Source organism: Elephantulus edwardii, unplaced genomic scaffold, assembly GCF_000299155.1.
Source record: "Elephantulus edwardii isolate Elephantulus edwardi_28Jun2011 unplaced genomic scaffold, EleEdw1.0 scaffold00049, whole genome shotgun sequence".
NCBI classification, from domain to species: Eukaryota; Metazoa; Chordata; class Mammalia; order Macroscelidea; family Macroscelididae; genus Elephantulus; species Elephantulus edwardii.
The window spans coordinates 1,587,536-1,613,842 of NW_006399799.1; the positions used below are offsets into that span (position 1 = coordinate 1,587,536).

Below are 26,307 nucleotides of genomic sequence, written 5' to 3' on the forward strand. Positions count from 1 at the left end.
TACTCTTGGAGAAAGTACAGCCAGAATGCTTCTTGGAGGCAAGGACAGCAAAGCTTTGTCTCACATACTTTGGGCATGTTGCTAGGAGAGGTTATTCCTTGGAGGGTACATTATCCTTGGGATTCATCACTGTAGTGGGGGGAGGCACATATTTTAAAATTTCTTTTCTATCTATCCATCTAACTGTCTAGTTGAGTGAATGCATAGGCAAATATCTGGTAACTACAATAGTGTTTGCCAAATTCTAGCAAGAGCTATTTCTGATTGGTAAAATTTTGCTTGGTATTTACATTTTATCACCTCACTCATTTTCTGGGTTTTTTTTGTGTATTTAATATTGGGTATACATCACTAATCTAGCAAAGGACATCTTGTTTGCTGAAGTAGAAGGTTAGTGAATATAAGTGAAATCTCATTTGAGTTCATTTTTGTGGATACTGTATCAATTAGATGTACTAAAAGATCCACAACCACAGATGCAAACATATCAACAATCCTGACAATGGTATTGGATGGAGCAATGTTTCCCTCTGTTACACACAGGAAGAGAATGCCCATCTTTCTCCCATGGAGAAGCTGATGGCCTTGAACCGTGTGCCTTTAGGATTGCAGCGCAGCTCTTGCCACTAGGCAACCAAAAGATAACCAAAGGCTGCTAAAAACAACAACAACAACAACAACAACAACAATGGCAGTACTTTTACAATAGTGTGAATACCTGGGAAATAAATGGTAGATAAGAGCAAAGCCTTTAGGTCAAGTCTACTACTCTCAAAGTGAAGTTCATGTTACAAACACCTTCTGCCTCTTCCTGCTGGGGACTCAGTATTTGTTTCCTTCCTGGAGGGTGGGGGCTTCAAGAGAATTTTATCTTCCCAGGCTACATGAATATAGCTTTTGCTCTATGTTCCTGAATGGTTCCACTCTTCCCAAAATCCTGCTTATGAAAGCTCCTACTTGTTGGCAATGGTATCTGAGAAGTTTCCTCCAGAAGGCTGTTGTCCTAAGTTGTTATTTTCCTTCATATTATTTGATGGAAAAATATGTCATGTGCTTCATGAAGAAAAGTCACATAAGGATATTAGAAACCTGCTTGCATATTCTTTGTGCTAATCATACAGACAACAAATTATACATGTAAAATATTAATGCTTCAGCATTAGTTTTTCTGAGATTTAATATTGCATTTGTGTCGTTTCAAATATGACTAATTTTAAATATTTCTTGATGGCTTATTTTTGGCTTTTTTTTTCTTGGACAAGAAAGATCATTTGACTCTAAAGAAAGATCATGTAAATGAATCTAAAGTATCACAGAAGTGTCTGATATTGAAAGTGAACCTGCTTTGAACCTGCAGGGTTCTCAGCCCTTACCACGCTGGAGAAATGGGCTTCCTGCAACCCTTGCTCTGCCTATTCTCCGCACAGCACAGGAAGAGCATTTAGTTATTCATGGATTCTTCCATTCCACAAACATGTATGGGTCATGACCTGGGCAGAGGGACTAGAAAGATGGTAAGATATACCTCCACCCTTGCAGAGTGCATCATGTCATGGAGAAGGCGGGGATGAGAAGACATAAGCCAAGAGTCAGCCTATTGGTACTCTTCTATTAGGAAGGTGAGAAAAGACAGAACTTGACGCCACTTTTTTCTGTCCATAAGATGGTGAGAATGCAGGAGACAGGGAGGGAATACCTGTATGTAAAGGGTGAGAGTGGGCACTTGGGAAGATACCCAGCTTGTCAAAATGTACAAGATGAAAGAGCTCTATGTCCATTTGTGTGCAGGGGATGGGGCTTGAATGGCTTTGAATTAGAAGCCTGTACTTCACAACTGAGACAGGGAGAAGTTCTTGTACTTCACAACTGAGACAGGCAGAATTCTCTCCCCCCACCCCAAGTGGGGAAGGATTTTTATTTTCTTTATTTTTTTAAAAATGAAAATTTCACTATATTCTGGCTTACTTAAAAGCTTGCATACGTTGGTTTTTACCCCGGATCTTTCCCATTTCCCTCACCCATGCCTCTCATTAGTGGCAGAATTCCAATCTTCCCTGTGGGAGACCACCAGCCCTCTGTCAGTGGTGGTGTGCATATTGTTAAGAGACTAAAAAGTTTTCAGTGGAAGTTCCAGACTAAGGAAAAAACTAGGAAGAGCAGCTTGGTGATCTACTTGCAAAACACCAGCCAACGAAAACTTTACAGAGCACAACTGTGCCTTCCACAAAGGACCATGGGACCAGCATAGGACCAGCTTGCTCTGGGTTCTACTGTGCACGGGTCCCCATGAACTGGTGCTGACACCACAACACTCAGTGACATTTCACAAGGCATCTGTGGAAATGGATCTTGTAGGAATCGATCTGGCTCGCTTCTCAGGCTTAATTTTCATGAACCATTTCTCATTGTCTAATTCAGGGGCTTATTATGGTTTATTATGTTCTGATAACCATTCAAGAAGTCTCTTCCTCTGCTTTACCCCACTGCAGCAGCCCTATGAGCCACAAAACTGAAAAGAATCACTGGTTAGAAGCTGGGATTGAAATTGGGAGATGCCACTTTGAGATTGCAACCGGGGGTGTGGTTAGGAGGCAGTGTCCTAAGAGTTGGTTCCTAGTAAGTCTTGGAGCCAAGCAGAAATGCTATTTCAAATTTGACCATGGACAGTGGGAACCTGGCAAAGCAATTCTATCAGGGAACCCAGAGGTCAACAGTCCATGAGTAACCAAGGATTTGAGGGAACACGTCAGAGAGAGAATCGGGAGCTAATGAGACATGAAAGAAGCTTTCTTTCCATGGATCTAGCTGTGTCTTCGAGGAAGGGGGTTGTTAGAGAAAATTGAACACTAGGTTCTGTCACATTTATAGGAAAGAAAACTTCTGAGAAGCTACTGTACAGAAAAGACAGCTGGCTCAGTGGCCAGAGTCGCACACCTTGGACTGGCCCACTCTATCAACAGTCCTCCTGGGAGCATCCCATAGCCATCCTGCAGACCGATATTCAAGGGGGTGGTCAGCTGGGGCCAGAGGGGGGGACTCACTGGTAAAGGTGATGTTGAAGCCCCGCTTCCCTGTGGAATGGTCAGTCTGGAACTCGAGACGGGCCACATGGCCACTGCTGGTGATGGACGAGGGGAGCTGGTTTCCTGAGAAGGTGCCTAGCACCGGGGCCTCGGCGGTGGCCCCATCCTTGATGACCAGAAAGTCGAACTGCGGCTCCACGTCGATGTCATTGAAGGCCAGGTGGATGCGGCTCTCAGGTCGGGCCAGGATGAGCCAGACACAGTGCAGGTGGTTGCCATAGTCCTCTGGGTAGTTGGGAGACAGGACGACCCCAGAGGGGCTGGTGAAGTTGAAGAAGCAGGAAACTGCAAGAGAAGAACAGTGGAGGTTAGTAGATGTCCCCAGCACTCTGCCAGAGCCACTGAGGGCTGGCAGCACTGTCCTCTTAGTATCAAGAGCAGGAGGAAGAATGGTATACGGCTGGGTTGGGCTGGGCTGGCCGGGCTCTGAGCTCTAGGCGGGAAACATGCTGGCTCCATGCTGGGCTTAGCGCAGGAGAGCGTCCCTGCAGCAGACAGCAGACATGTGGACTCTGTCACCTCTCAGTCCTTTTGTCCCTTGGTGGTACACTCACCTAGCACAAGCCTGCTCTGCGGTCCCTTGTGTTATGGACAAACCTGATTATTCTGAGCTACAGTGTAGAGTCACAGCAAGGCATTGCTTAGGTCAGAGCCAACTCTCTCAGAATGAGTGTGTTTCTGACTCTCAGTGTAGACAATTATGCGCATACTGCCACCACCACCACTGCCACCACCATCACGACCACCACTGCTGCTAACACCACCACTACTGCTTTTACTAAAGCTGTCACCACCACCATGACAGCTGCTACTGCCATTGCCACTGCCATTGCCACTGCCATCATGACTGCCACCACGTCACCACCACCATCACCACTGTTACCACCACCAGCTCTGTCCCAGAAAACACCACCATGGGAGCAACCAGAGTGGTGCTGCTCCAAGACCACTTCTTTCTTTGAAAGGATGTTGGTAGGGAAACAAACACCTCTTTATGTCATACCAGTAAGACACTGTGCTGCATTCTTAAAGGCACATGGTTCAAATCCACCAACTACTCTATGGGAGGAAGTTGGGCAGTTTCGTCCTGTGTGATTTACTGCCTCTGAAAACCTGCTGGAGGCTCAGTTATGAGTCGGTTCAGACAGCACACCACAACAACGTGTCACAGGACTTCTGATAACCTCAATCTATGAGACTGCTGGGTGGGTGTCTGGTCAACTCCACCTTCCAGGGCTGATCATGGTGCCCCACCCACTTCTGGTCACCTCTCCTCTACTATACCCTCAGGCTTGAACCTTTTACAAACTCTTCATTATATGCTCTTCCCACACTAATTACTGACAGGCCCTAAAAAGGGATAAGGCACAGAAAGTAGTTTAAATTGCCAGCTACAAAAAGTCCAGGAAACAAAAACAAAGCTAAAATGAAAAAGGGAAAGAATAGAAAGTAAAATAATTGCAACAGATAAGGCAAAGGACAAATAGCAATGCTGCATGAAGAGCTTTTGTAATTGTGTAAGAACAGCACTGAGACCTCACTGGTCAAATGAGTATGAGCAGAGTATGACCAGGGAATTAATACGAGAGACACTAAAATGCATATAAGGATATAGTCTAATTCACTGAGAAACCTCCCCCCCAACCTAATACTGTAGAGATTCATGGAAACTAGTAGAGTGTGGCTAGAGTGCTTTGTGGAGGCAAGAATGATGAGGCTTTGCCTCACATACTTTGGGCATGTTGCTAGGAGGGGCTATTCCTTGGAGAAGGACATGACACTGGGAAGGGTGGAGGGTCAGAGAAGGAAGGAAGACCCTCAACCAGTGTATTGACATGGTGACTGCTGCAATGGGCTCTGTGTGTCAGGAAGTGTGAGGATGGTGCAGGATAGAACAGGGTTCAGATCTTTTGTTCATAGTGTCGCGATGAGTTATACTCAGCTTGCCAGCACCTAATAACAAAAACAACAACAAGAACTATGTTCACTCATGGCTGGTTGCAGGGTGGTGGTTGTTATCATCGAGTTGGAACTGACCCACAGCTGACCCTGCAGCAGTTTTTCAGAAGCAGTTAATCACAAGAGGGGAGACTGTCCATCCATCTCTCACTGAGCAGCCGGTTGATTTAAACTGCTTGCCGTCGGGACTGCAGTATTGCTTCTTACCGCTAGGCCACCAGAGCTCCCTGGCTGCAGGATAAAGCTGAGAAAATATATAAAACATAAGGCATGGGGGATGATTGTATGAAACACAGTGTGAATGAAAAATAGTGTGAAACACAATGTACATGAACTCTCTAAACAAACCAATATAAAAGAAAATGAAAACAATTTCTTCTGGAAAGGAGAGTATGAATTACCAAGAATCAAACTCTTTAACTCAGCAATCTTTAGGCATTAATTCAAAAGGGAAAAAGGCACACAGACAAAATGTTTATAGTGACATAATTTTACTTCAGAAAAGATTGTTAACAACTTAGATGTCTGTCAACAATGTGAGGTAAATTACAGTATTTAATGTGATGCAGTATGAATGGAGTCATTAAAGTGATGAATATGACCCTATAGAAAGAGGAATGTTAAAAATCATTTTAAGAAAAATTGTTGATCATAAAATTAAATGTACATTTTGATTACACCTATTAAATATCTGGTTATACATGGATAAAAACTGGACATGAGCCAAAAAAGACAGTTTATTAGGGGAGTGGGTTTCTTGATGATATTTTTTTTCCCCAAATGAAACATTGAATTTGTTATGGTTACCAAAATAATATAGGTTCATTTAGGAAAAATAATTAAATCCTTAACAAGTATAAAGTGAAAACTAATAAAAATAAGTAAAGTGAAAACTAGCAAGTATTTAAATCCATTTGTAATGTGTATATTGCTACTTATTACTAACAATATTGATGTTTAATAAAGAAACAGTATTGATGTTTTAAAATTTTGAAAAAAATAAAAAATCCAGCTGTTGCCTCTCATCTGTCAGTCTATCATACTGTTATGCTGGTATGTTGCTGTGATATTGTTGGAGGTTACATCACCAGTTTAAAATACCAGCAGGGTCACACATGGCAAACAGGTTCTAGACTAAAAGAAGAACTTGGTAGCCCACTTCTAAACAACTGGCCGGTGAAAATATTATGAATGGCAAAGGGGTTTTGGAAAGGAAAAAATGCTAGGAGATGAATCTCTTAGGTTAAAAGGTGTTGAAAATACCACTGGAGAAGAGCTGCCTCTTCAAAGTAGAGTCTAATTTAATGACGTAGATGGAGTAAAGCTTTCAACCAATGAGAGGCCTTGATTTGCTGAGGTGGCATGAGTAGACATGAGAAGAAAAAGCTGTATACATCCATTAAAAACTACAACATGGAACTATACCAAACATAAAATGAGGAAAATTGCAAGCTGTCAAAAATGGAATGAAAGGCATAAAGATCAATAGATAGATTTGGCAGCAGCTGGATTCTACAGAGGCTTGTTTGCTGATTCTGGTGAGGATTAGGGTGGAATGTTGACTCGCTAATTGATGTGAAATGAAATGATTTGGCCTCCTCTTTAAAAATACATTTGGTCAGCAGTATGGAGCTGGAATCAAGTTTGGAAGTTGTTTGGAGCAGCCGGATTCTACAGAGGATTGTTTGCTGGTCTTGGTAAGGATTAGGGTGGAATGTTTACTGGCTAATGGATGTGAGATGATGTGACTCAGTGTGGCATCCACTTCTGAAATGGTTTGCCTCTGGAAACTCTATAAAAATGGCACAAGTTATACATGTGTTCAGGTCTTTTGTTCATAGTGTTGCTATGAGTTGTCTACGACTCGACGGCACTTAACAAAAACCACCACCACTGTAGGTACTAGTGAGCTGAAAGAGCTTTGGTGGCCTGTTGTTGTTGTACCACAGAGTTGGAAGTGACTCATAGCTGACCCTCCAGTGGGTTTTCAGAGACAGTTAATCACATGGGAAGAGAATGCCCATCCTCCTCCCACAGAGCAGCTGGTAGCCTCAAACCACCATGTGCATTTAGGATTGCAGTGCAGCTTCTTGGCACTAGGGCACCAGAGCTCCCTAGTGGTAAGAAACTGCATTGTAATCCCAAAAGCATGTGGTTCAAATCCACCAGCTAATCCTGTACAATTAACTGCCTCTGAAAACCCACCAGGGGGTCAGCTATGGGTCGGTTCCAACTCCACAGTACTCAACAATAGTGAACTGAAATGCACTGGTAATGGCCGTTGTGAGTCAGACAATCATACGGTCTACTCTGCCAGCGATGACTTTTTTTTTGGGGGGGGGGAGAGAACACACACTGTACTCACGGTAAAAAACAGCAAACCCACCAAAACAAAAACAAAGCACCACAAATATTTCAAGATCTTCCCTGCAGTACAATGCTGTCAGGGATAGGAGTATATCCATACAGATATAAGGAGAACCAATTAATATGATTGGTATTCAAATCTGCACATCAACACTAATGTCAAATAGGAAGAAATTGAAGATTTTTACCAAGTTCTGCATTCTACAAATTGGGGGGGAAACCCCATGCATTCATATTCACTGACAATTAGTGGTGAGTGAGATCTGAAAATTAGGAACAAAGAAAAAAGGATCATTGGTTTGAAAATACGGTCCTGGTGAGAAAAATTGTGCTGCATGATTTTGAGAATTTTGCAAGACCAAGTATCTAATCATTGTAAATACTTTTTAAAAAGCAACATAAAAGATGATTTCACACATGGAACTAGCTGGATAGAATATACCAGAATCAAATTGATCACATTTGTGCAAAGAGACAATGGAGAAGTTCAATATCATCAGTCAGAACAAGGCCAGGGGCTGAGTGTGGAACAGACCATCAATTGATTATATGTAAGTTTAAGTTGAAGCTTCAGCTTCAATTTACATACAAGTCCACAACAGCCAGAGTGCAACCTTGAGTAAAAGAATTTAGAGATCATCTGAATTTAGAGAGTACTTCAAGAATACATTAGACTCCATTATACACAGAGCTCCTGTTAGTCTAAGCAAATTCAAGAACACCTGACAACAACAACAACAACATAACAGCCTAAAACAGGTAGTGGTATTAATTTAATTTAAATATGAAGACACTGAGTTGCACAGAGGTTAAATAAACTTCCAGAGCTATACAGCTTGTGAATGGCAGTGCCAAACTCAGATCTTTGTGGTCTGACTCAATGGACCAAGCACCTAGCCACTGTCAAGGCTACGTCCCTACATGAGAATCATTCTGTTGTTCACTGATCCTATGTCTAAAAGTAGAATCCCTGACAGTTATGGAGAATCTGCTTAAGATATGTATTTGTTGACTCCAAAGATTCCAGCAGTCAAATGTGGGCTCAAATAATAATATTCATTTCCAGGTTTATTGTAGTCTAGTAAATCAACAATAACACAACTCATTGACACTGAATCATAAAAGCATAATGTAAACAATGAGGAAGGTGGAAAAGAGCAAATCACAAGATATGACTACCAGTTAGTCAACACACCATGGTAGATTAAAGATAAAAACCCCTATAGCTCCAGGGACAAGGAGATGGGGCAGGGAACTATATAAATGCAAACAAATAGACCTGTTGCCGGGGAGAGTTTTATTAGTCATCCCTCATTCCTCACGGGGTGCCACTGAATGAACACACCACGACTTCATAGCCTTTTTTTGAGGGTTGCCATGTGGTACAGCTCCCAGGGTTCTATTTTCCAATCTGAACATTTATTGTGACATTTTTATGCATCACTCTGTAAAACTATCTATGGTACCTCCCACTCCCCAAAACACACACACACACACACACACACACACACACACGTACACTCCTTGAGAGCAGAGTTCCAGTTCCTTTGATTCATCTCTAGATCTCTAGTGGCTCTCACAATACCTGCCATACTGCAAGTGCTTAATCAAAATCTGCTGAGTAGACCAGAGAGTACCTAATACTTCATATCATCCAGGTGAACATGTGTGCCCCAAAGCCACGTGATGATGACTCAGTCCCCAAACAATGACCTTTACCAAAGTCTATACAACAAGCAGAGCCTCAGGTTAGCATGAGATACTGGAGGGGAGGGGAGCCTGCGTCATGGCTTTCAACATACTCAATTTGTACAAAGTAAAAATGCTTCTCCAAAGAATTCAATGCAGAAAAGAATGTATTCAAGCCACGTTATTATATATTTCTTATATGTAAACATATAAGAAAGCTGCTCACAATGTGAAGCCCTTAGAAAATATTACTATTCCCATGATATTTCTGAAAAATGAGACATTCTCAAGTCAACCCAAGGATGAATCAAAATGAACACCTCAAGGATGAGAAACTTGTGGCTTAACAAAAAGTGAAGGAGAAAAAAGATTGGCAGCGAGCTCGCAAAACCAACAGAGTAGTAAATCTAAATAACTGCTATAAACATCATTATAAAAACAGAATGCAAGTATAATAAATATTCCTTAGAAGATATATAAAATATCATTCTTGCCAATACCCAAGGGTAACAATTTCCAGGTTATTTGGATAGAAAGAATAAATTTGGAGCAAAAATGATAAGCTAATTTCCTCATCTTGTGAGGAATTTTGTTCTATAGTTTCTGTGGTTAATTACAGAAATATAGGTTAGAATATGTATTTAAAGATGTTAACCGTAATCACTAATAGAATATGAAGTAGCTTATTTTTAAATTACCAGAGGGAAAAAAGCAAAGCAGTCAATTTGGTTAAAAAAAAAAAGGAATTCAGAGGAAACAGCAAGGAAGTACAAAGAGGTTAAGATGCTAAAAGGAAAACATAATTTATAGTAATGTTTTTTACAGGTTAAAACTTGGAGAGGGTGAAACCAAGTTTCTCCTTGGAGGCTCGGATTTTGAAGCTCCATCTCACATACTTTGGACATGTGGCCAGGAGAGACAAGTCCATGGAGAAGGACATCAGGCTTGGAAAGGTGGAGGGATATTGCAGGAGAGGAAGACTTGGATGAGATGGATTAATACAGTTACTGGGGTTATGGGAGTTGGTGTGTCTGAGACAGTGAGACTGGCTCAGGACAGAGCAGGCTTCAGAGTTGCTGTACATAAAGTCACTATGGGGTCGCAGGCGACTCAATGGCACATAGCAACAACAACTTACAGGTTAATCAGTGAAGCAATGGTTAACAGCTCCACTGCTAAACAAAAAGTTGGTTGTTCAAATCCACTCAGCAGCTCTGCAGGAAAAAAAGTCTTGACAATATGCTTCCCAAAAGATTAAAGCCAAGAAAACTCTTTGGGTCCATTTCCCTCTGCCATATGGAATTACTATGCTTTGGAATTGACCAGGCAGAACCATTCTGGGACAAGATTGACAGCTAAAACTAAGAGCTTCAGAGTGATTGAAAGTAAACGAATGACGACAGAATGTTTAGGCTTCACATTAGAAGAGTGCTCTAATTTATCAATGCCCAAGCTTCAAAGAGTTCAATCTTTACTGGTGAAGGGGGGGCACAGAGCACCAGGTTTAAAAGGCCCCAGATGATCCTAACATGAAGCCAGGGTTGGAGCAGCAATGGAAGAGGCAAATGTGAAAAACAATAAAAAGGGAGATTTAATATTAATGTCAGGTGGCCTAGTGGCAAGAAGCTGCGCTACAATCCCAAAGGAATGCAGTTCGAGGCTGCCAGATGCTCCATGGAAGAAGAATGGGCAATCTCCTCCCATGCAATTTGCTGCCTCTGAGAGCCTGCTGGAGGATCAGCTATGGGTCGGTTCCAACTCTATGGCACACAACAACAACAACAACAACAACAACATTCGACATAATTTGCATTATACCAGTCTCTTGAAAACTCATTTTCTCAGACGAAAAGTCCTCTAGACTTCTGCCAAGATGGATTTCCTCTTTTACTTATATGAGATAGGGCTGAAAGGCTGTCACTAACTGATCAAGAAAGTTGCCCTACTCAACTCTCTCCTATTCTAGGAGTTCATTTATATCTGTCGCACGAGGGCAAGAAAAGGAAGTGAACCTTATACTACAAAGGTTTAACCTTTCTCTCCTTAGATAATTACATATGCATGCTACTTTGCAACGCTTATATTAGAGAACAGCAAAGACCTGCTTCTCAGTGTCCCCCAAAAGGGACAGCAACAAGAGAGCTGTGATTGGACCTCATCACTGTCAATTATCTAGATTAAAAGAGGGAGATCAGGTGCCTTTCCCATTTAGAAGTAGCTGCGTGGTCATGTTCTTGAATTTGACTGTGGTTCAACCATTAGCAGAGGGCTTTCATTTGGCTCAACCTTTTTGGGGGGAAAAAGGTGGTAATCTCACTGACAAGATGGATTGGCACAGGGCTGCAATGATTGACTCAAACACAGAAATGATTTTTGAAGATAATGCAGAACTGATGCTTCATTCTGTTATATCTGCAAGTTTTTATGAGTCAGAACAAATTAGATGGTACTTAATAGCATACAAATCTATTAATTCATATACAATTTAATGCATGTATTATTTTGATGTAATCACAAAATCTCATTTCCAAAGATTGATAAATGGTAACAAACAGTTCAGAAACAGACATAACAATTTAGAATATAATGAAGAAATTTAAAAAAAAAACACCCACACAAAAAAACTGACGTTCACGGAATCATAGCTGACCTTCCAGCAGGGTTTTGGAGCCTGCAGAATCCATGAGAGGAGATTGCCCATCTGGAGGATTTGACTCACTAGAGAGGCGTGGACTTTAAGTTAGCAGCACACCACTCTAATGGACTATTCCCCCCAGAGCTCCCTTCTTGTATGATGAAGGAGGCTTTTAAAATTAACATGGAAGAGTTTGCTTGATCAATAACCAGTTGTGGGAAAAAATTAGATCTATACCATAAGAGCAGCAAACAGGAAAAGAAAGAATATTTCTATACTCTCAGATGGGAAAGAAATGCTTTAGTATTATACTAAAGTTAGAAATATGAAGGAAGCAGTATTTTTAACTACAGATAGGGAAAATTTATGGATTTCATAATAAAAACTAAATAGAGAGGAAGGACTAGAGAAAAATTATTTGCAAGTTACAATAGTAAACATTAATCATGTTTATTATATGAAGAGCTGAAATTCAATAAAAAGTACATATTCAATATATAAATACTGGACAAGGAAATTAAGAAGCAATTAAGAAAAGGATAAATAAAGATGTGGAACATGTACAATAGTATTGTTATTGCTGTTGTTAGGTGCTGTTGAGTCAACTACAACTCATATGAACAATAGCTCACTCATGAAGAAAGCAAAAGGTCATTACAAAGATAGGAAGGAAAGAAAGAAAGAAAAGACCAGCTGGGAGTCAGAGGAGATGCTGAAACCTGCATTAGAATGCAGAGAGGCCAAAAAAAAGGGAAAGACTGCTGAAGCAAAGAGAGGTGAACAGAAAATGTCAACAGGTAGTTCAAGAAGGCAAAGCAACAATATTATTAGAACAAAAATTTAAAAACAACCTTCATGAATAAAGTGTGTGGGCCAGCTAGCAAACCGATAAAGAAACAAAACAAAACAAAAAACCAAGAAAGAAAAAAAAAGAAAAAGAAAAAACCCAACAAATAGCACCAAATTTTGCAAGAGATTGTGGAGATAGATGCAGGCAGGGAACAGAACAGAAACAGCTGAAGGAAGGAGGAAAACCAGGAGAGTGATTTCCCAAACTATCATCCATCAACTTGTCCTGTGGTGAGTCTTGTGTTGCTCTAATTCTGGAAGCTCTGCCCCTGGTACTTCAAACAGCATCAGTATCATCCATTGTGTATAGGTTTCTTCAGGGCGTCTAGATTGAAACAGAGCAGGAAGAAAGGCCTGGGGCTCTGCTTCTGTAAATTTGCCAACGAAACTTTATGGCCCACATCAGAATGGAGTGCTGGAAGATGAGCCCTTTATGTTAGAAAATCCTGAAAAGAATAGTGAGTGACCACAGCAATGGACTGATTTGATCTTGGCAAAGGCTCTGAAGATGGCACAGGACCAGGTGATGTTCTGCTCTGTTGTTTATGGGATCCTGAGTCAGAGCTAGCTACCTGAGAACAACCAATAAAGTGTCAGACAAAGGAAGAACATTAAAGATAGGAAGGGTTCTCTGGTCAGAAACATTGAGTGCTGTGCCTGATAAAGCCTGAAAACCACCCATGAAGTCTCAATGATAGTCATTTGTGGCACTGGCAAGAGCTGTTTCTTCCTTGGTGGAGGAGGCAGAGTCAGAATGGAGAGGACTGAGGAGTGACCAAGTGGGGAGTGGACTCAGGCGGCATGGACGTCTATTAGAGGAGGGTGAATGTGAGAGTACTGGGGGAACTGGAAAGCCTGTGTGGGTGACCAAAGACTTTTCTTTCTCTCCATTATTTAGATAAACTTTTGTGTTATGCTTCAGAGAGTTGGACATTGACTAAGGATGACAGAAGAAGAATAGATGCCTTCAAGTTGTGGTGCTACTTCGAGAAGAGTCTTGAATATACCATGGGCTGCCAAGAAAACAAATAGGTCTGTCTTGGAGAAGGTGAAATCAAGTCTCTCTTTGAAGGCTAGGACTTTAAAGCTCTGCCTCACTTTGGGCACATGGCCAAGAGAGATCAGTCCTTGAAGAAGGACATCATGCTCAGAAGGGTGGACGGACAGCATAGGAGAGGGAGACCCTGGATAAGATGGACTGATACAGTAACTGGGGCAATAGCGGTTGGTTTGTCGAAGTTAGTGAGACTGGCTCAGGACAGAGCAAAGTTCAGAGCTGCTGTGCATAGGGTCACTATGTATCACAGGTGACTCATGGCACATAAAATTCCCTGGGTTCACTCAATATAATAATCCTACAGTACTGAACTAAATCACTAACTCCCTCCTGATCATCAAACCTCCTATGACTGGCATGCATAATAGCTTTCATGGTTAAAATACCCCTATATGGACTTCACCTATGACTTCCTAAAGCACATGTAGAAGCTCCAATCGCAGGCTCCATAGTATTAGCAGCCATTCTATTGAAACTAGACGGATATGGTATAATACGAATCACTATCATCCTTGAACCAATCACCAAATCCATAGCCTACCCATTCATTCTGCTATCCTTATGAGGAATAATTATAACAAGCTCCATTTGCCTCCGCCAAACAGACCTAAAATCTTTAATCGCTTATTCATCAGTTAGCCACATAGCCTTAGTCATCCTAGCAATTATAATTCAAACCCCATGAAGCTTTATAGGAGCCACTACTCTAATAATTGCCCATGGACTAACATCCTCAGTACTCTTTTGTCTAGCAAATTCTAATTATGAACGCATTCACACCCGAACTATAATTTTAGCCCGAGGCCTTCAAACCATCTTACCACTAATGGCATCCTGATGAATTATTGCTAACCTAGCTAACCTAGCACTACCTCCCTCTATTAATCTTATTGGAGAACTAACAGGATTGGAAGCAGGAGTGGCATCCACTTCCTAAATAGCATGCCTCTGGAAACTCTATGAACTTTAATAAATGTCGATGGTTGTAGAGGGGCCACAGGTCTTTCGTTCATGGGGTCACTACGAGTCGTGCTCGACCTGAAGGCAATAAACAACAACAAGAAGAAGTAAAAGTAAGTATTCCTACTAAAAATCTAAGAAGATGAAACTAAACAAATAAAAAAGAATTACAAAAAGAATAAGGTAACCAAGGAGGCAGAAGGTAGAGGAGCACCTAGAGTAAAAGTTTTCAAATCCTTTCTGCCCCCCTCCCCCATCCCACCTTCCCAATCCATTGGGGACTGGTCATGAAATCTATATCGTGGATCATAAGTTCTATGTTTTATTTTTGTTGTTTTTTTTTTAAAAAAAAGGAAGCAGGGACTCAGACACATGCACGCCAGTATTTACTGCAGTATTATTCACAATAGTGCAAAGACGGTGGAAGCAACCCAGGTTGGAGGTTGAATGGGTATGTGGTATTGTACAGAATTCAGTCATAAGGAGAAATGAAGTTCAGATACAAGCTTCACCGTGAAGGAATGCTGAAAACATATGCCGAGAACAATAAATAAGACACAAAAGGAAAACTATTGTATAATCCTGCTTCTATAAAATATCCAGAACAGGTAAAAGCATAGAGATGAAAGGAGATTAGCAGTTATCAGGGGCTGGACTAAAGTCATTACCAGGCAGTTAGGGTTAAAAGGGAAGTTGGGAATTATTGTTTAAGGGGTTTCTTTCTATTTGGGGTAATGGACACTTTGGGAAATAGATAGTGGTTACATAGCATGGTGGATATATGTAATGTCACTGAATTATACATACATAATGGCAAATATGGACAATGAATAAGGATGACAGAAAGAGAACTGCAGTTTTGAGCAGTAGCACTGAACATCCCATGGACGGCCATGAGAACAACAGATACATCCTGGAGAGGGTGCAGCCGGAGTGCTCTTTGGAGGCAGGAATGATGAGGCTTTGCCTCACATACTTTAGACATGTTGCTAGGAGGGGCTGGCTATTCCTTGGAGAGGAACATGATTCTGGGAAGGGTGGTGAAGGCGAGGAAGATCCTCAGCTAAGTGGATTAACATGGTAACTGTGGCAATTAGTTCTTGTGTGTCAGGAAGTGTGAAGACACAGCATAGAACAAGGTTCAGATCTTCTGTTCATAGGGTCGCTATGAGTCATACTCTCAATGGCATCTAACAACAACAACAATGGCAAATATTAAACATATCTTATTGTTGTTGTTGTTGTGTACCATAGAATCAGAACTGATCCATAGCTAACCCTCTGGTGGGGTTTTTAGAGGCAGTTAACCACATAGGAGGAGATTGCCCATCCTTCTCCCGCAGAGCAGCTGGTGGCCTCAAACCATGTGCTTTCAGGATTGCAGCACAGCTTCTTGCCACTAGGCCACCAGAGCACAGACATATCTTACACAATAAAACTAAAAAGAGTGGAAAATATCTGAGCCCATTACCAGCAATAAAGGTAAAGAATGCTTCAGGAACATGTTACAATGTGTGTGTATATACGTGTGTGTGTGTGTGTGTGTGTGTGTGTGTGTGTGTGTAAAAATGTAACTTTCTGTGATGTTAAACATGTTTCAAAGGCCCTGTTTAAAACCTAAATGGAGATATGTGAAACTTTTTCTGTGCTTATAGGACATACTTATAGGTTTTTGACATCATTGAAAGGTTTATTATACAAGGTGGGAGGAAGGGTGGGGATCAGTACAAATTTGCAGGGTGGGTGTCCTTAATATTTGGAAATGTAGGGCATTTTCCTACCAGGTGGACAGCAAGGTCATTGTCTGAGAGCAAGGCGGGGGGTGCTACTCATAGGTTTGAGGGGAGCAGAGCGGCACGCTCCGCTGAGGAGAGGGAATAGACCAGATGGATTGCTAGGCAGTGTTGCAGGCTCAATTGAGATTGGTAGCCATGAATTTATAGCAGCACCAGTTTGCCTGCTTGGGTGATTTTCTCCTGCAATGCTCACCCAAGCAGAAGTGGCTCTATCAGATTGTTTTTGCTTCATTGTGTGTCTCTGGACCAGTAAACTGAGGCAGTGCTGCTGATTATTGCTTTAGTTGTGCTGGAAGCAGAGTCTTCACAAACTCACCCTACCCTTGAATTTCCTGAGCCTCTCTCTGCTCCTAAACTCAGTATATGCTAATTTTTACCTCAGTTATCTTGATATCACCTTTGGCACTGGAGCTTGGTGAAAGTTATCATTTAACTTGATTGGGCTCAAGGAGGTTGTGTGAGGATCTCAAGGTCATACCTGTCAGGGGTGAAGCTCCTCGCCCAGCAGGGCACTTGCTTATCATCCTGAAAGACTCAGTTAACTTTGGCCTGGTTCTCTCTGAGAATACTGAGGATGCTGTCTGTAATAGAAACTCACACATACGGGCTTTGGAGGGAAAGAGATGATGCTGGCATGCATTTTCTACCCATATATCTGCCTTTGAGTCGACTGGCTCCTGACAGTCCCCTGGGTGTCAGAGTAGAGCTAAGTAGAGTTTTCAATGGTTGATTTTTTTGACTGTATGTCACAAGCCTTTATCTCAAGTTCTTCTGGGTGGACTTGAACCTCTTACCTTTCAGTTAGTAGCCGAATCATTGTACTATTTGTACTGCACAGGAACTCTGAACACAGTACATTCTCTTAAATATATATTTGATGCAACTGATCCAAAAGTTATAGAACTCAAGTTTTTGTGTTTCTTTTTTCTTGCTCAATTCCCACTTCTCAGGTAGACCGGTCTGGGCATGAGTATCCTGAGTTAGATTGACAGGGCAGTGAATAAGGCTGACCTTGCTCAGTCTCTTGAAATACTTTCCTTGTCTTCCATGACAGCTCATGACAAGTTTCCTACTCCTTGCTCTGTTTCTGCATGGCCATATGAAAGCTTTCCTTGTCTATATGACTTTCAAATTTTGAACTTTAAAGGATTCTGTTTTAGGGTCCTCTCCTCAGATTATACATTCTACTATACACCCCACTCAGCACACAACTCTTAGAAGCATACCTCTAAGACAGACCTCCTGGTCTGAGCTCCAGACCTATAAATGCAATGATCTTTTTAATGTCTTCACACAGCACCATTATTGATTGAGCACCTGCTGTGTGCTGGAGTGGCAGTGGGCAAGAGAGAGAAGGGAGGTCTCAACCCCATGGAGTAAATATTCTAATAAGGCCATACAGGAAATATACCAGGGCAATGGTGAAGAGAGATAGTCCACTGGCCATCAGAGGAGGTGTTCTAGGAACAGTGGACTGCTGATAAAATATCAGCCACTCTCAGGAAAATCACCCTACACCGTAAGAGTTACCAGTGCAAAGGTATCATTGTGGAAATGCGCTTGGTCTCTGCGAAGGCTGGAGGTGGACAATGTAGAGAGGAATGTCGCACAATGGAGTAAGGAACATGAGAGGAGTTGGACAGGATGACAAGGGTTAGTTCATACGGGGTCTTTATGCTCATAGAACATGAGTTTAAGTTCGGAATTGATCACAGCATTTTAAATTTATACCAAAATGAACTCCTGGGATTTTTCTCCAAACCTTGGCATTAAAGTTCTGTCATCCCACAGTCATGGGCTTTCCCCTGGCTCTCTTATCATTCCCTACTCTCTTCTTTATGCCACTGTCTTTCTGGTTTACTAGTAGCCTGGGTTCTCCTGCCATACTTCAGACTTGATATCAAGCTATCTGATGCACATCTCTAGAGTAGATGCCACTAGCATCTTGAATGCATGACCAAAATGGAACAATTTATCTATTATCCTAAGCCTCCCTCATTCCTTATCTTCATGAATGACAAGGTCTAGTTGTATAAAAAAAAAAAATCATCTCCTTCCACCTTAATTCCCACAGCCAATCAGAAACTAAGTTCTGCTGATTCTATCTCTTCCCTATCTTTTGTACTGTCACATCCTCATCAAGCCCCTACTAAGTTGAGGTCTTTTTCCTAGATGGCTGTAAGATTCTACCTCGTCTCCTAGCTTTAAAATCTCACTCCTCTTGAACCCAACTTTCCTATTCCCTTCAGAGTGAATTTTGTAAATTTTATATCTCATAATATTTTACTTTTTCTTGCTATATTTTTTTAAAATTCCCATGGCTTAGAGGATAGAGTATAAACTTCTCAAAGAAATACAAAATCCTTAGTGACCCATCTGAGGTTTTCTGCCTCCATTATCTTACCGCACCCTGCACTCTACGTTCCAGCCATATTCGACAACTTGCAGTCCTACAAATGTGGAAGGTTAACAACAGGGCTTTGAAGTTTGTTTTTCTTCTTTTTTTTTCCTAAGTAGTCCTAATCTTTTTCCCCATAAAAAATTCTATTTGGCATCATTTTGGTTGAGTCTGAGACAAGAAGCCTGTCCTGATTCTGCTGCTGCAGACATGTCTCCACTCTCAAGTCTGTTCATTTTATCTTCTAGTCTCAACCTCAATCTCAAGCGCTGAGACAGGGGTCTCCCTATTGACCCCCAGCACCTCCTTTCTCTTTTATTAATCATGAACTTGGACTAGTATGTGTAATCTTACCCTTCGTTCCATCTTCACACTTCAAGAAATAAATAAAACACAATGCCATGGAGTTGATTCAGACTCACAGCGGCTCTCCATCAGGTTTCTGAGGCTGTAAGTCTTGAGACAAGACTGCTCACCTTTCTTCCACAGACCCACTGGTGGATCCAGACTAGAGACACATAGTCTTTTGGGTAATAGCAATATGTCATCAGAAAGCAACTCCAAATAACAGAGACTTTGACGAATCCTCTCCTTTGTTGGAATGAATCACTACTCCATTTGCTAACTAGGTGATGTGATGTGCCACTTCTCCAAGAGCATATACTGTTGGTGTGGAACAATGCTGTGCCTGAGTGTTGAGGATTCTTTTCATCCCAAGCTCCGTCTTTCCACGTTCCAAGCAAGAGCTACTAAACACTGCTTCTCATTTCCAGGAGGTTCCACAGGTTCCCACTCCCAGCATCCAAGATCCCAGAATAAACAACCCTTGAATATTCTAGTCAGCCTCTATTATCAGTTGGAGTTACTGCCAGCTCCTGTAAATAAGCTGGTCAGCCAGACTACAGGTATTTCTGGGGAGAAAATAGTTTTTGGCAGGATGAATTCCAAGAGCTCAAGTTCTTAGCTCCATCCTCTCAAGATCAGAAGAATTCAAACCGGAAAAATAATAGTGAGAATCAATAAAACCAGAAACTGGTTCTTTGAAAAGCCTGAATAAAAGTCACAATCCTTTAGTTAGACTGACAAAGAGAAAATGTGCAAAAAATCAAAATAAGAATTGAAAAATGTGTGCATTACAAGTAGCCTGATCGAAATAAAGATAATTGTGGTAATGTTATGAAAAAATGTATGGTAGCAACCTAGAGAACCTAGATAACATGGAAAAAACTCTGAGAAGCACATAACCTCCCCAAACTGACTTCAGAGGAAATTGAAAAGTCCCAACAGATTCCTAAAAAGTGAAGAGATAGAATCAGTTATCAAATTTCTCAAAAAACCCTAGCTTCACTGGAAATTCTATCAAACATTTAGAGAAGCATTAACATCAGTAGTGGTTAAACTCCTCGAAATGACAGAGAAGGGAGGAATAGCTCTTCATTTATTCTGAGCAAACATGACCCTGATACTCAACCCAGGCAAAGATATTATAAGTAAACTACAAGCAAATATCTCTACAAATATAGATGTAAAAATTCTCAAGAAAACATCAGCTAAAAGAATCTAGTGGCATATTAAAACAGTCAAACATCTTGACCGAGTGAGATTCATTCCAGGAATACAGGATGGCTCAATGTTAGAAAATCAATCAACATACTACACTATATCAATACAACAAAGGAAAATAACAACATCATCAGCTCTATGGATCCAGAAAAGTCATTTATTAGAATCCAACACTCCTTTAAAAATGAAAACTCTCAAGAAGATTGGAATAGAAGGGAAATTCCTCAGTATGATTCAGGGTTTATATGAAAAGCCAATAGCCAATATTATACTCAAGAGAGAAATACTGAGAGTTTCCCCCTTGAAATTGGGAATAAGACAGGGGTGCTTATTCTCACCGCTTCTACGTTGCATTGTATTAGGAGTCCAGGTGAGAGCAATAAGGTAAGAGAAAGAAGTAAAATATATCCAGAATGGAAATAGAAGAAGTAAAATGATCTCTATTTAAGATTGTAGTATCTTATAGAGAAAGTTTCTTGAATAATTTGTTCCGCATACAGACTGAATAGGTATGGAAAAAGGACACATTTGAGAAGCTGGACTCTACGGGGAGGAATGTGGCATCGGGATTGGAGGAAGACTCATCAATAGCCTTCACTGTGCAGATGCAACCCCTGCTTGCAGAAAGTGAGGAGGACTTAAAGCACTTATTGCAGAAGATCAAAGACTACAGCCTTCAATACGTATTACATCTCAATGTCATGACAACAAAAATTTCACCACTGGAATTGTAAGCAACTTAATGATAGATGGAGAAAAGATTCAAATTGTCAAAAACTTCATTTTACTTGGATCTACAATCAATACACTTGGTGCTAGTAGTCAGGAGATCAGAAGATATAGTGCATTAAGAAAGCCTGCAATCAGAGACTTCTCCAAATTACTGAGGAGCAATGATGCCACTTGAGGACTAAGGAGTGTGTGTGATTCAGACTATGGACTTTTTAGTCACTTGCTATGCATCTGAGAGCTGGACAATGAATAAGGATGACAGAAGAATGAATGCCTTTGAATAGTGGTGCTGGAGAAAAGTATTGATTATCTCATGGATGGCTAAAAGAATAAATATTTATGTCTTGGAGAAGATGCAGCCAGAGTGCTACTTGGAAGCAAGGATAATAAAGATTTGTGGTCTTTTTTTTTAAGCTTTGTCTCATATACTTTGGGCATGTTGCCAGGAGAGACTACCCCTTAGAGAGTGACATCATGATTGCAAAGATGGAGAAACAGTGAAAGAGAGTAAGATTCTCCAACAGATGGACTGACACAGTGACTGCAGCAATGGGCTTAAATACATGAGACAGTGAAGGTGGCATGGGAAAGCAGACTTCAGATCTGCTGTTTACAGGCTCACTATGAGTTGTACTCGACATAACTGCATCTAACAACTACAACAACATTTACAGACAATCCAAAGTAGGTAAAAGAAATCTTCTAGAGCTAATGGAGGAATTTTAAAAAGTTTAAGGGTACATGGTCAAAACAATACTCAGTTGAGATTCTATACACCACTAATGGAAAATATGAAAGGGAAATTAGGGAAAAATATTCTTTACCATAGCATCTAAGAGTGTAAAATAATTTGGAATACATTGAACCAGGGCAGTAAATGACTTAAACAATTCATACTAAGTAACACAATGCTTCAGAGACATTTAAAAAGACTTAAATAAATGGAAATATGTTCCATGTTCATGGACTGGTAAACAATTTTAAGATATCAACATTAATCAAATTAATCTACAGATTCTATACAATCCTGTTCAAATCCAAAATTCTTTTTCATGAAAAAAATTAATCTGCAACTTTATATGTAACGGCACTAGCCCTTATACACCTATAGCAAAGATGAAGGAAAAGAGCAAAGTAGGAGAACTCACACTTTCTAACTTAAAAAATGTTATCTAGGCACAGTAGCCAAAGCAGGCCAGTACTAGAATAACTATAAACATAAACACAATGACCAGAGGAATAGAACTGAAAGTACAGAAATAAATCCACACAACTAAGATCAACTAATGTGGAACAAGGGTGCTAAGCCTATCTGATGAGGAAAGAACATCAATAAATAGTGCTGGTGAAATTGGTATCCACATGCAGAAAAATGCCTCCCATCATATATAACAAAACAAAGTCAAAGGGGATTGAGGACCTAAACATGAAAATGAAAACAATAAAATTCTTAGAAAAAGCAGAGGCAATGCATAAAGGCCTAGCTTATAACAATAAACTAGTTATGATAATAACAAGAACCCAAATAGGAAAAGATAGAATATATAAATGGAAATGTATGAAAACAAAGAAATTACGGTGACCAAAAATCTTTATCAAAAGAAGTGAAGACATGTTACTCCCTACAGGGAGAATGTCTTTAGAAACCGTGAATCTGACAAGAATTTAACATCCAAAATACATATAAGACTTTGATAACTTAACAAAAAAAACACAAATAATTCAGTCACCAAGAAGGCAAAGCACTTGTATAAACAGTTCATAAAAGACATTCAAATGGCCATAAAACCCATGTGAAGATGTCCAGCAACCATAACTATAAGAGCGATGCAAATCCAAACCACAATGCGATACGACTTCATTTCCACCAGGCCAGTTAAAATAGACAGAAACAAAATCCAAAGAGAAAATAACAGTTGTTGGTGAGCATATGAATAAACTAGAACCTTCATTCATTGTTGGCGGAACAGTTAAATAGTATAGCCATTGTGAAAAACAGTGTGGTGGCTTCTCAAAACCACCTAAAAATGGAATGACCATACGATCCAGGAATTCCACTGCCAAGAACATACTCAAAAAACTTGAAAGTAGAGACTCAAGAAGAGACTTGAACACCAATGTTAACTACAGAACCATTTATGGAGTATGACTAGTCTAAATGCTTATGAACAGAAGACTGGATAAACAAATAATATGTGTTATATACCTACAATAGGAGAAGTTAAGCTTTGATATATGGTTTGAGCATATTGGGGAGAGGGTAACAATGGTGCAAGACGGGGCAAGGTTCAGATCTGTTGTTCACTATGAGTAGTAGCAGTCCATTTCATGGCATCTAATGGAGACCTGCCAGATGTGAAGGCTGGGTGTACAATAATCTGTGGTACTAGGGATACATACTATAGCAAATGGATCTCGGCTGAAAGCAGAGAGCGACAGAGGGATGTCTATCTGTGTTTCATTGACTATGCAAAGGCATTTGACTGTGTGGATCACAACAAATTGTAAATAACTCTAGAAGAATTGGTGCCAGAACACTTGAGTGTATTTATGCAAAACCTGTTCTTGGACCAGGAAGCAGTCATCAGAGCAAAGGAAACAATGCATGGTTCAAAACCGAGAAGGGTGTATGTGAGGGATGTGTCCTATCTCCATACCTTTTCAATCTATATACAGAACAGATTATCCAGGAGGCTGGGCTCTATGAGGAGGAATGTGGCATCAGGATTGGAGGAAGACTCATCAACAACCTGCATTATGCAGATGACAGAACCTTGCTTGACGAAACTGAGGAGGATCTGAAGCGCTTGCTGTGGAGGGTCAAGGACTGCAGCCTTCAATATGGATTGAAGCTCAACATCAAGAAAACAAAGATTTTCACCACTGGGCTGATTGGCAGCATCATGATAGATGGTGAAGAGATTGAGATTGTTAACAGTTGCCGTCTGCTTGGCTTCACAATCAGCTCTTGGTTCCAGCAGCCAGGAAATCAAAAGTCGAATTGCATTGAGAAAGTAAGCTGTCAGGGACCTCTCCAAGGTACCGAAGAGTAACGATGGCAGTCTGGAGACTAAGGTGTGTCCAATCCAGGCCATGGTCTTTGCAATTAATTACCTGCTATGCATCAGAATGCTGGACAATGACCAGGATTGATAGAAAGAGAATTGATGCCTTTGAGCTGTGGTGCTGGAAAAGAGTATTGAATATACCATGGACTGTTAGGAGAACAAACAGGTATGTCCTGGTGAGGGTGAAACCAGGCTGCTTCTTGGAAGCAAGGATTCTGAAGCTCCATCTGACATATTTTGGGCATGTTGCAAGGAGGGAACAGTCCTTGCAGAGAGACATCATTCTTTGGAAAGTGGAGGGAAGGAGAAGAAGACCCTCAATGAGATGGATTGACTCAGTGACTGGGTTCATGGGGGTAGGTGTGTCAGAGATGATAAAGTTGACTCAGGATAGAGCAGGGTTCAGATCGATTGTACACAGGCTCACTATGAGTCACAAGTGACTCGATGGCACATAACAACAACAAAAGCAACATAATACAGATGGAATCTTAATACATGATGGTAAGTGATATACATCAGTCACAAAAGGACAAATCTTATACAATCTCATTTACATAAGAGGCTAAGAAAAGGTAAAGGTATTGAGAATAACATTATTAGTGGTTACCAATGGTGGGAGGAGGGGAGAAAGGGGGAGTTAATGGTTATGGAAGTACTCTTTCGACTAAGGGTAGGAGTCTATAGCTGACTGCTAAAGCTGTTGCCATGAAGTGGTATACCTGTAAAAGTTGAACTGGCAAAAGTTGTGTGATAGATAACATTTACAATAATGACAAAGAAAAAGAAATAGCTTCTGAGGATGTTTATGCAGAACCTGAACTCGAGCTGAGTCTACTAGAAAAATGCTTTTGTACACAAGATTCAAAGCTCATGAGATTTAGTTAGTTGGTTTGGCAACTTAGGGTCCTGGTTTCACGGGACACCCCAGTTAACTGGCCTACTAATATGTTCAGAGCTACTGTCTTATCCTCTATCTTGTTGAGCAGCTGAATGTTGAGCCCAAGGTCTTAAAGGCCTGCAAATAGCAATTCAAGGCACAGCAATTGCTGGTGGGACTGCAAAATAGCACAAAAGAGTCAGGAATAGGAAGAGAACGTGGAAAGTGTGGTTAATTGTCCCTAGGAACAACTGGCTCGCTTGTCACAAGACCAGAAGAACCGGATTACCTCTGACTCCACTACTGAACATTTTGATCAAAGCTTCTATAAAGGGATTCTGATCAAAAGGGAAAAAATGCAGAATAGAATTTCAAACTTTTATGGGCTGGAACCATGAAGTTTAGGAAAACCCTTGAAAACTATTGTACTAAGATGATCTTTAAACCTTAAACCTAAAATATCACCTGAAGTCTTTTTAAAAGCAAACACGAGACTTGTAAAAGTATCTGCTTTGAGCATTCCACTCTTTTAAGAACTAAGTATACAGGATCAAATTGACAACAGAACTTGAAAGATTAGACAGGGACCTTAGGGGACAGTGAATTTCCCTTAATGGCAGAGGAGACAACTCTCAAAAAAGGAGGGACGGAGTGAGACTGGCTACCTAACTTGAAGAAAAATTACTGACACTAGATGGGGCATACTAGAAATTTGAATGTGTGTTTTTTGCTGTGTATATTGTCCATATATACATAGGGACGTCTGATGGCCTAGTGGTAAGAAGCTGTGTTGAATTCCTAAAGGCACACAGTTCAAATCCACCAGCTGCTCCATGGGAGAATGATGGACAATCTCCTCCTACGTGATTATTCACTGCCTCTGAAAACTCCTGAGTATGGGTTGGTTCTGACTCCACAAGTACACAGTAACATTATACATAATAACAATAGCTAAAAATATAACAAACTCTTAAAATTACCAAAGATCTGAAGAATTAAAAACATTGCCAACAATTCAGCAGGTGCTTGTGACAACATAGGTCCAGGCCTGAGTCTTTCAAGGCCAAGTCTCTGAAGTCTGTCAGAGAGCGCCACCATAGCTCTTCTAAGGCTGCTTCAGCAGGGAGTCTTCACAGTCTAGAAGCAGCCATGGTCCCAGCCACTCATAGTCAAGTCATACCTCAGACACTCCCCTCATGGAGGACTGGAAAAGGGGACCTTGGCGACTATTCCCCAGGGTCTTAAAGACATCTGTTTAGACTTCCCACATG

General features: G+C 40.8%; 1 protein-coding gene across 1 annotated transcript in view; it reads right to left on the bottom strand.

The window, feature by feature from the left end:
• CSMD2 (CUB and Sushi multiple domains 2) overlaps window positions 1-26,307 on the bottom strand; it is a 972,861-nt gene that overhangs the window by 315,218 nt on the left and 631,336 nt on the right. The window contains 1 exon segment of the mRNA XM_006886423.1: window positions 3,042-3,368. Within this exon segment, the coding sequence (XP_006886485.1) occupies window positions 3,042-3,368 (327 nt within the window).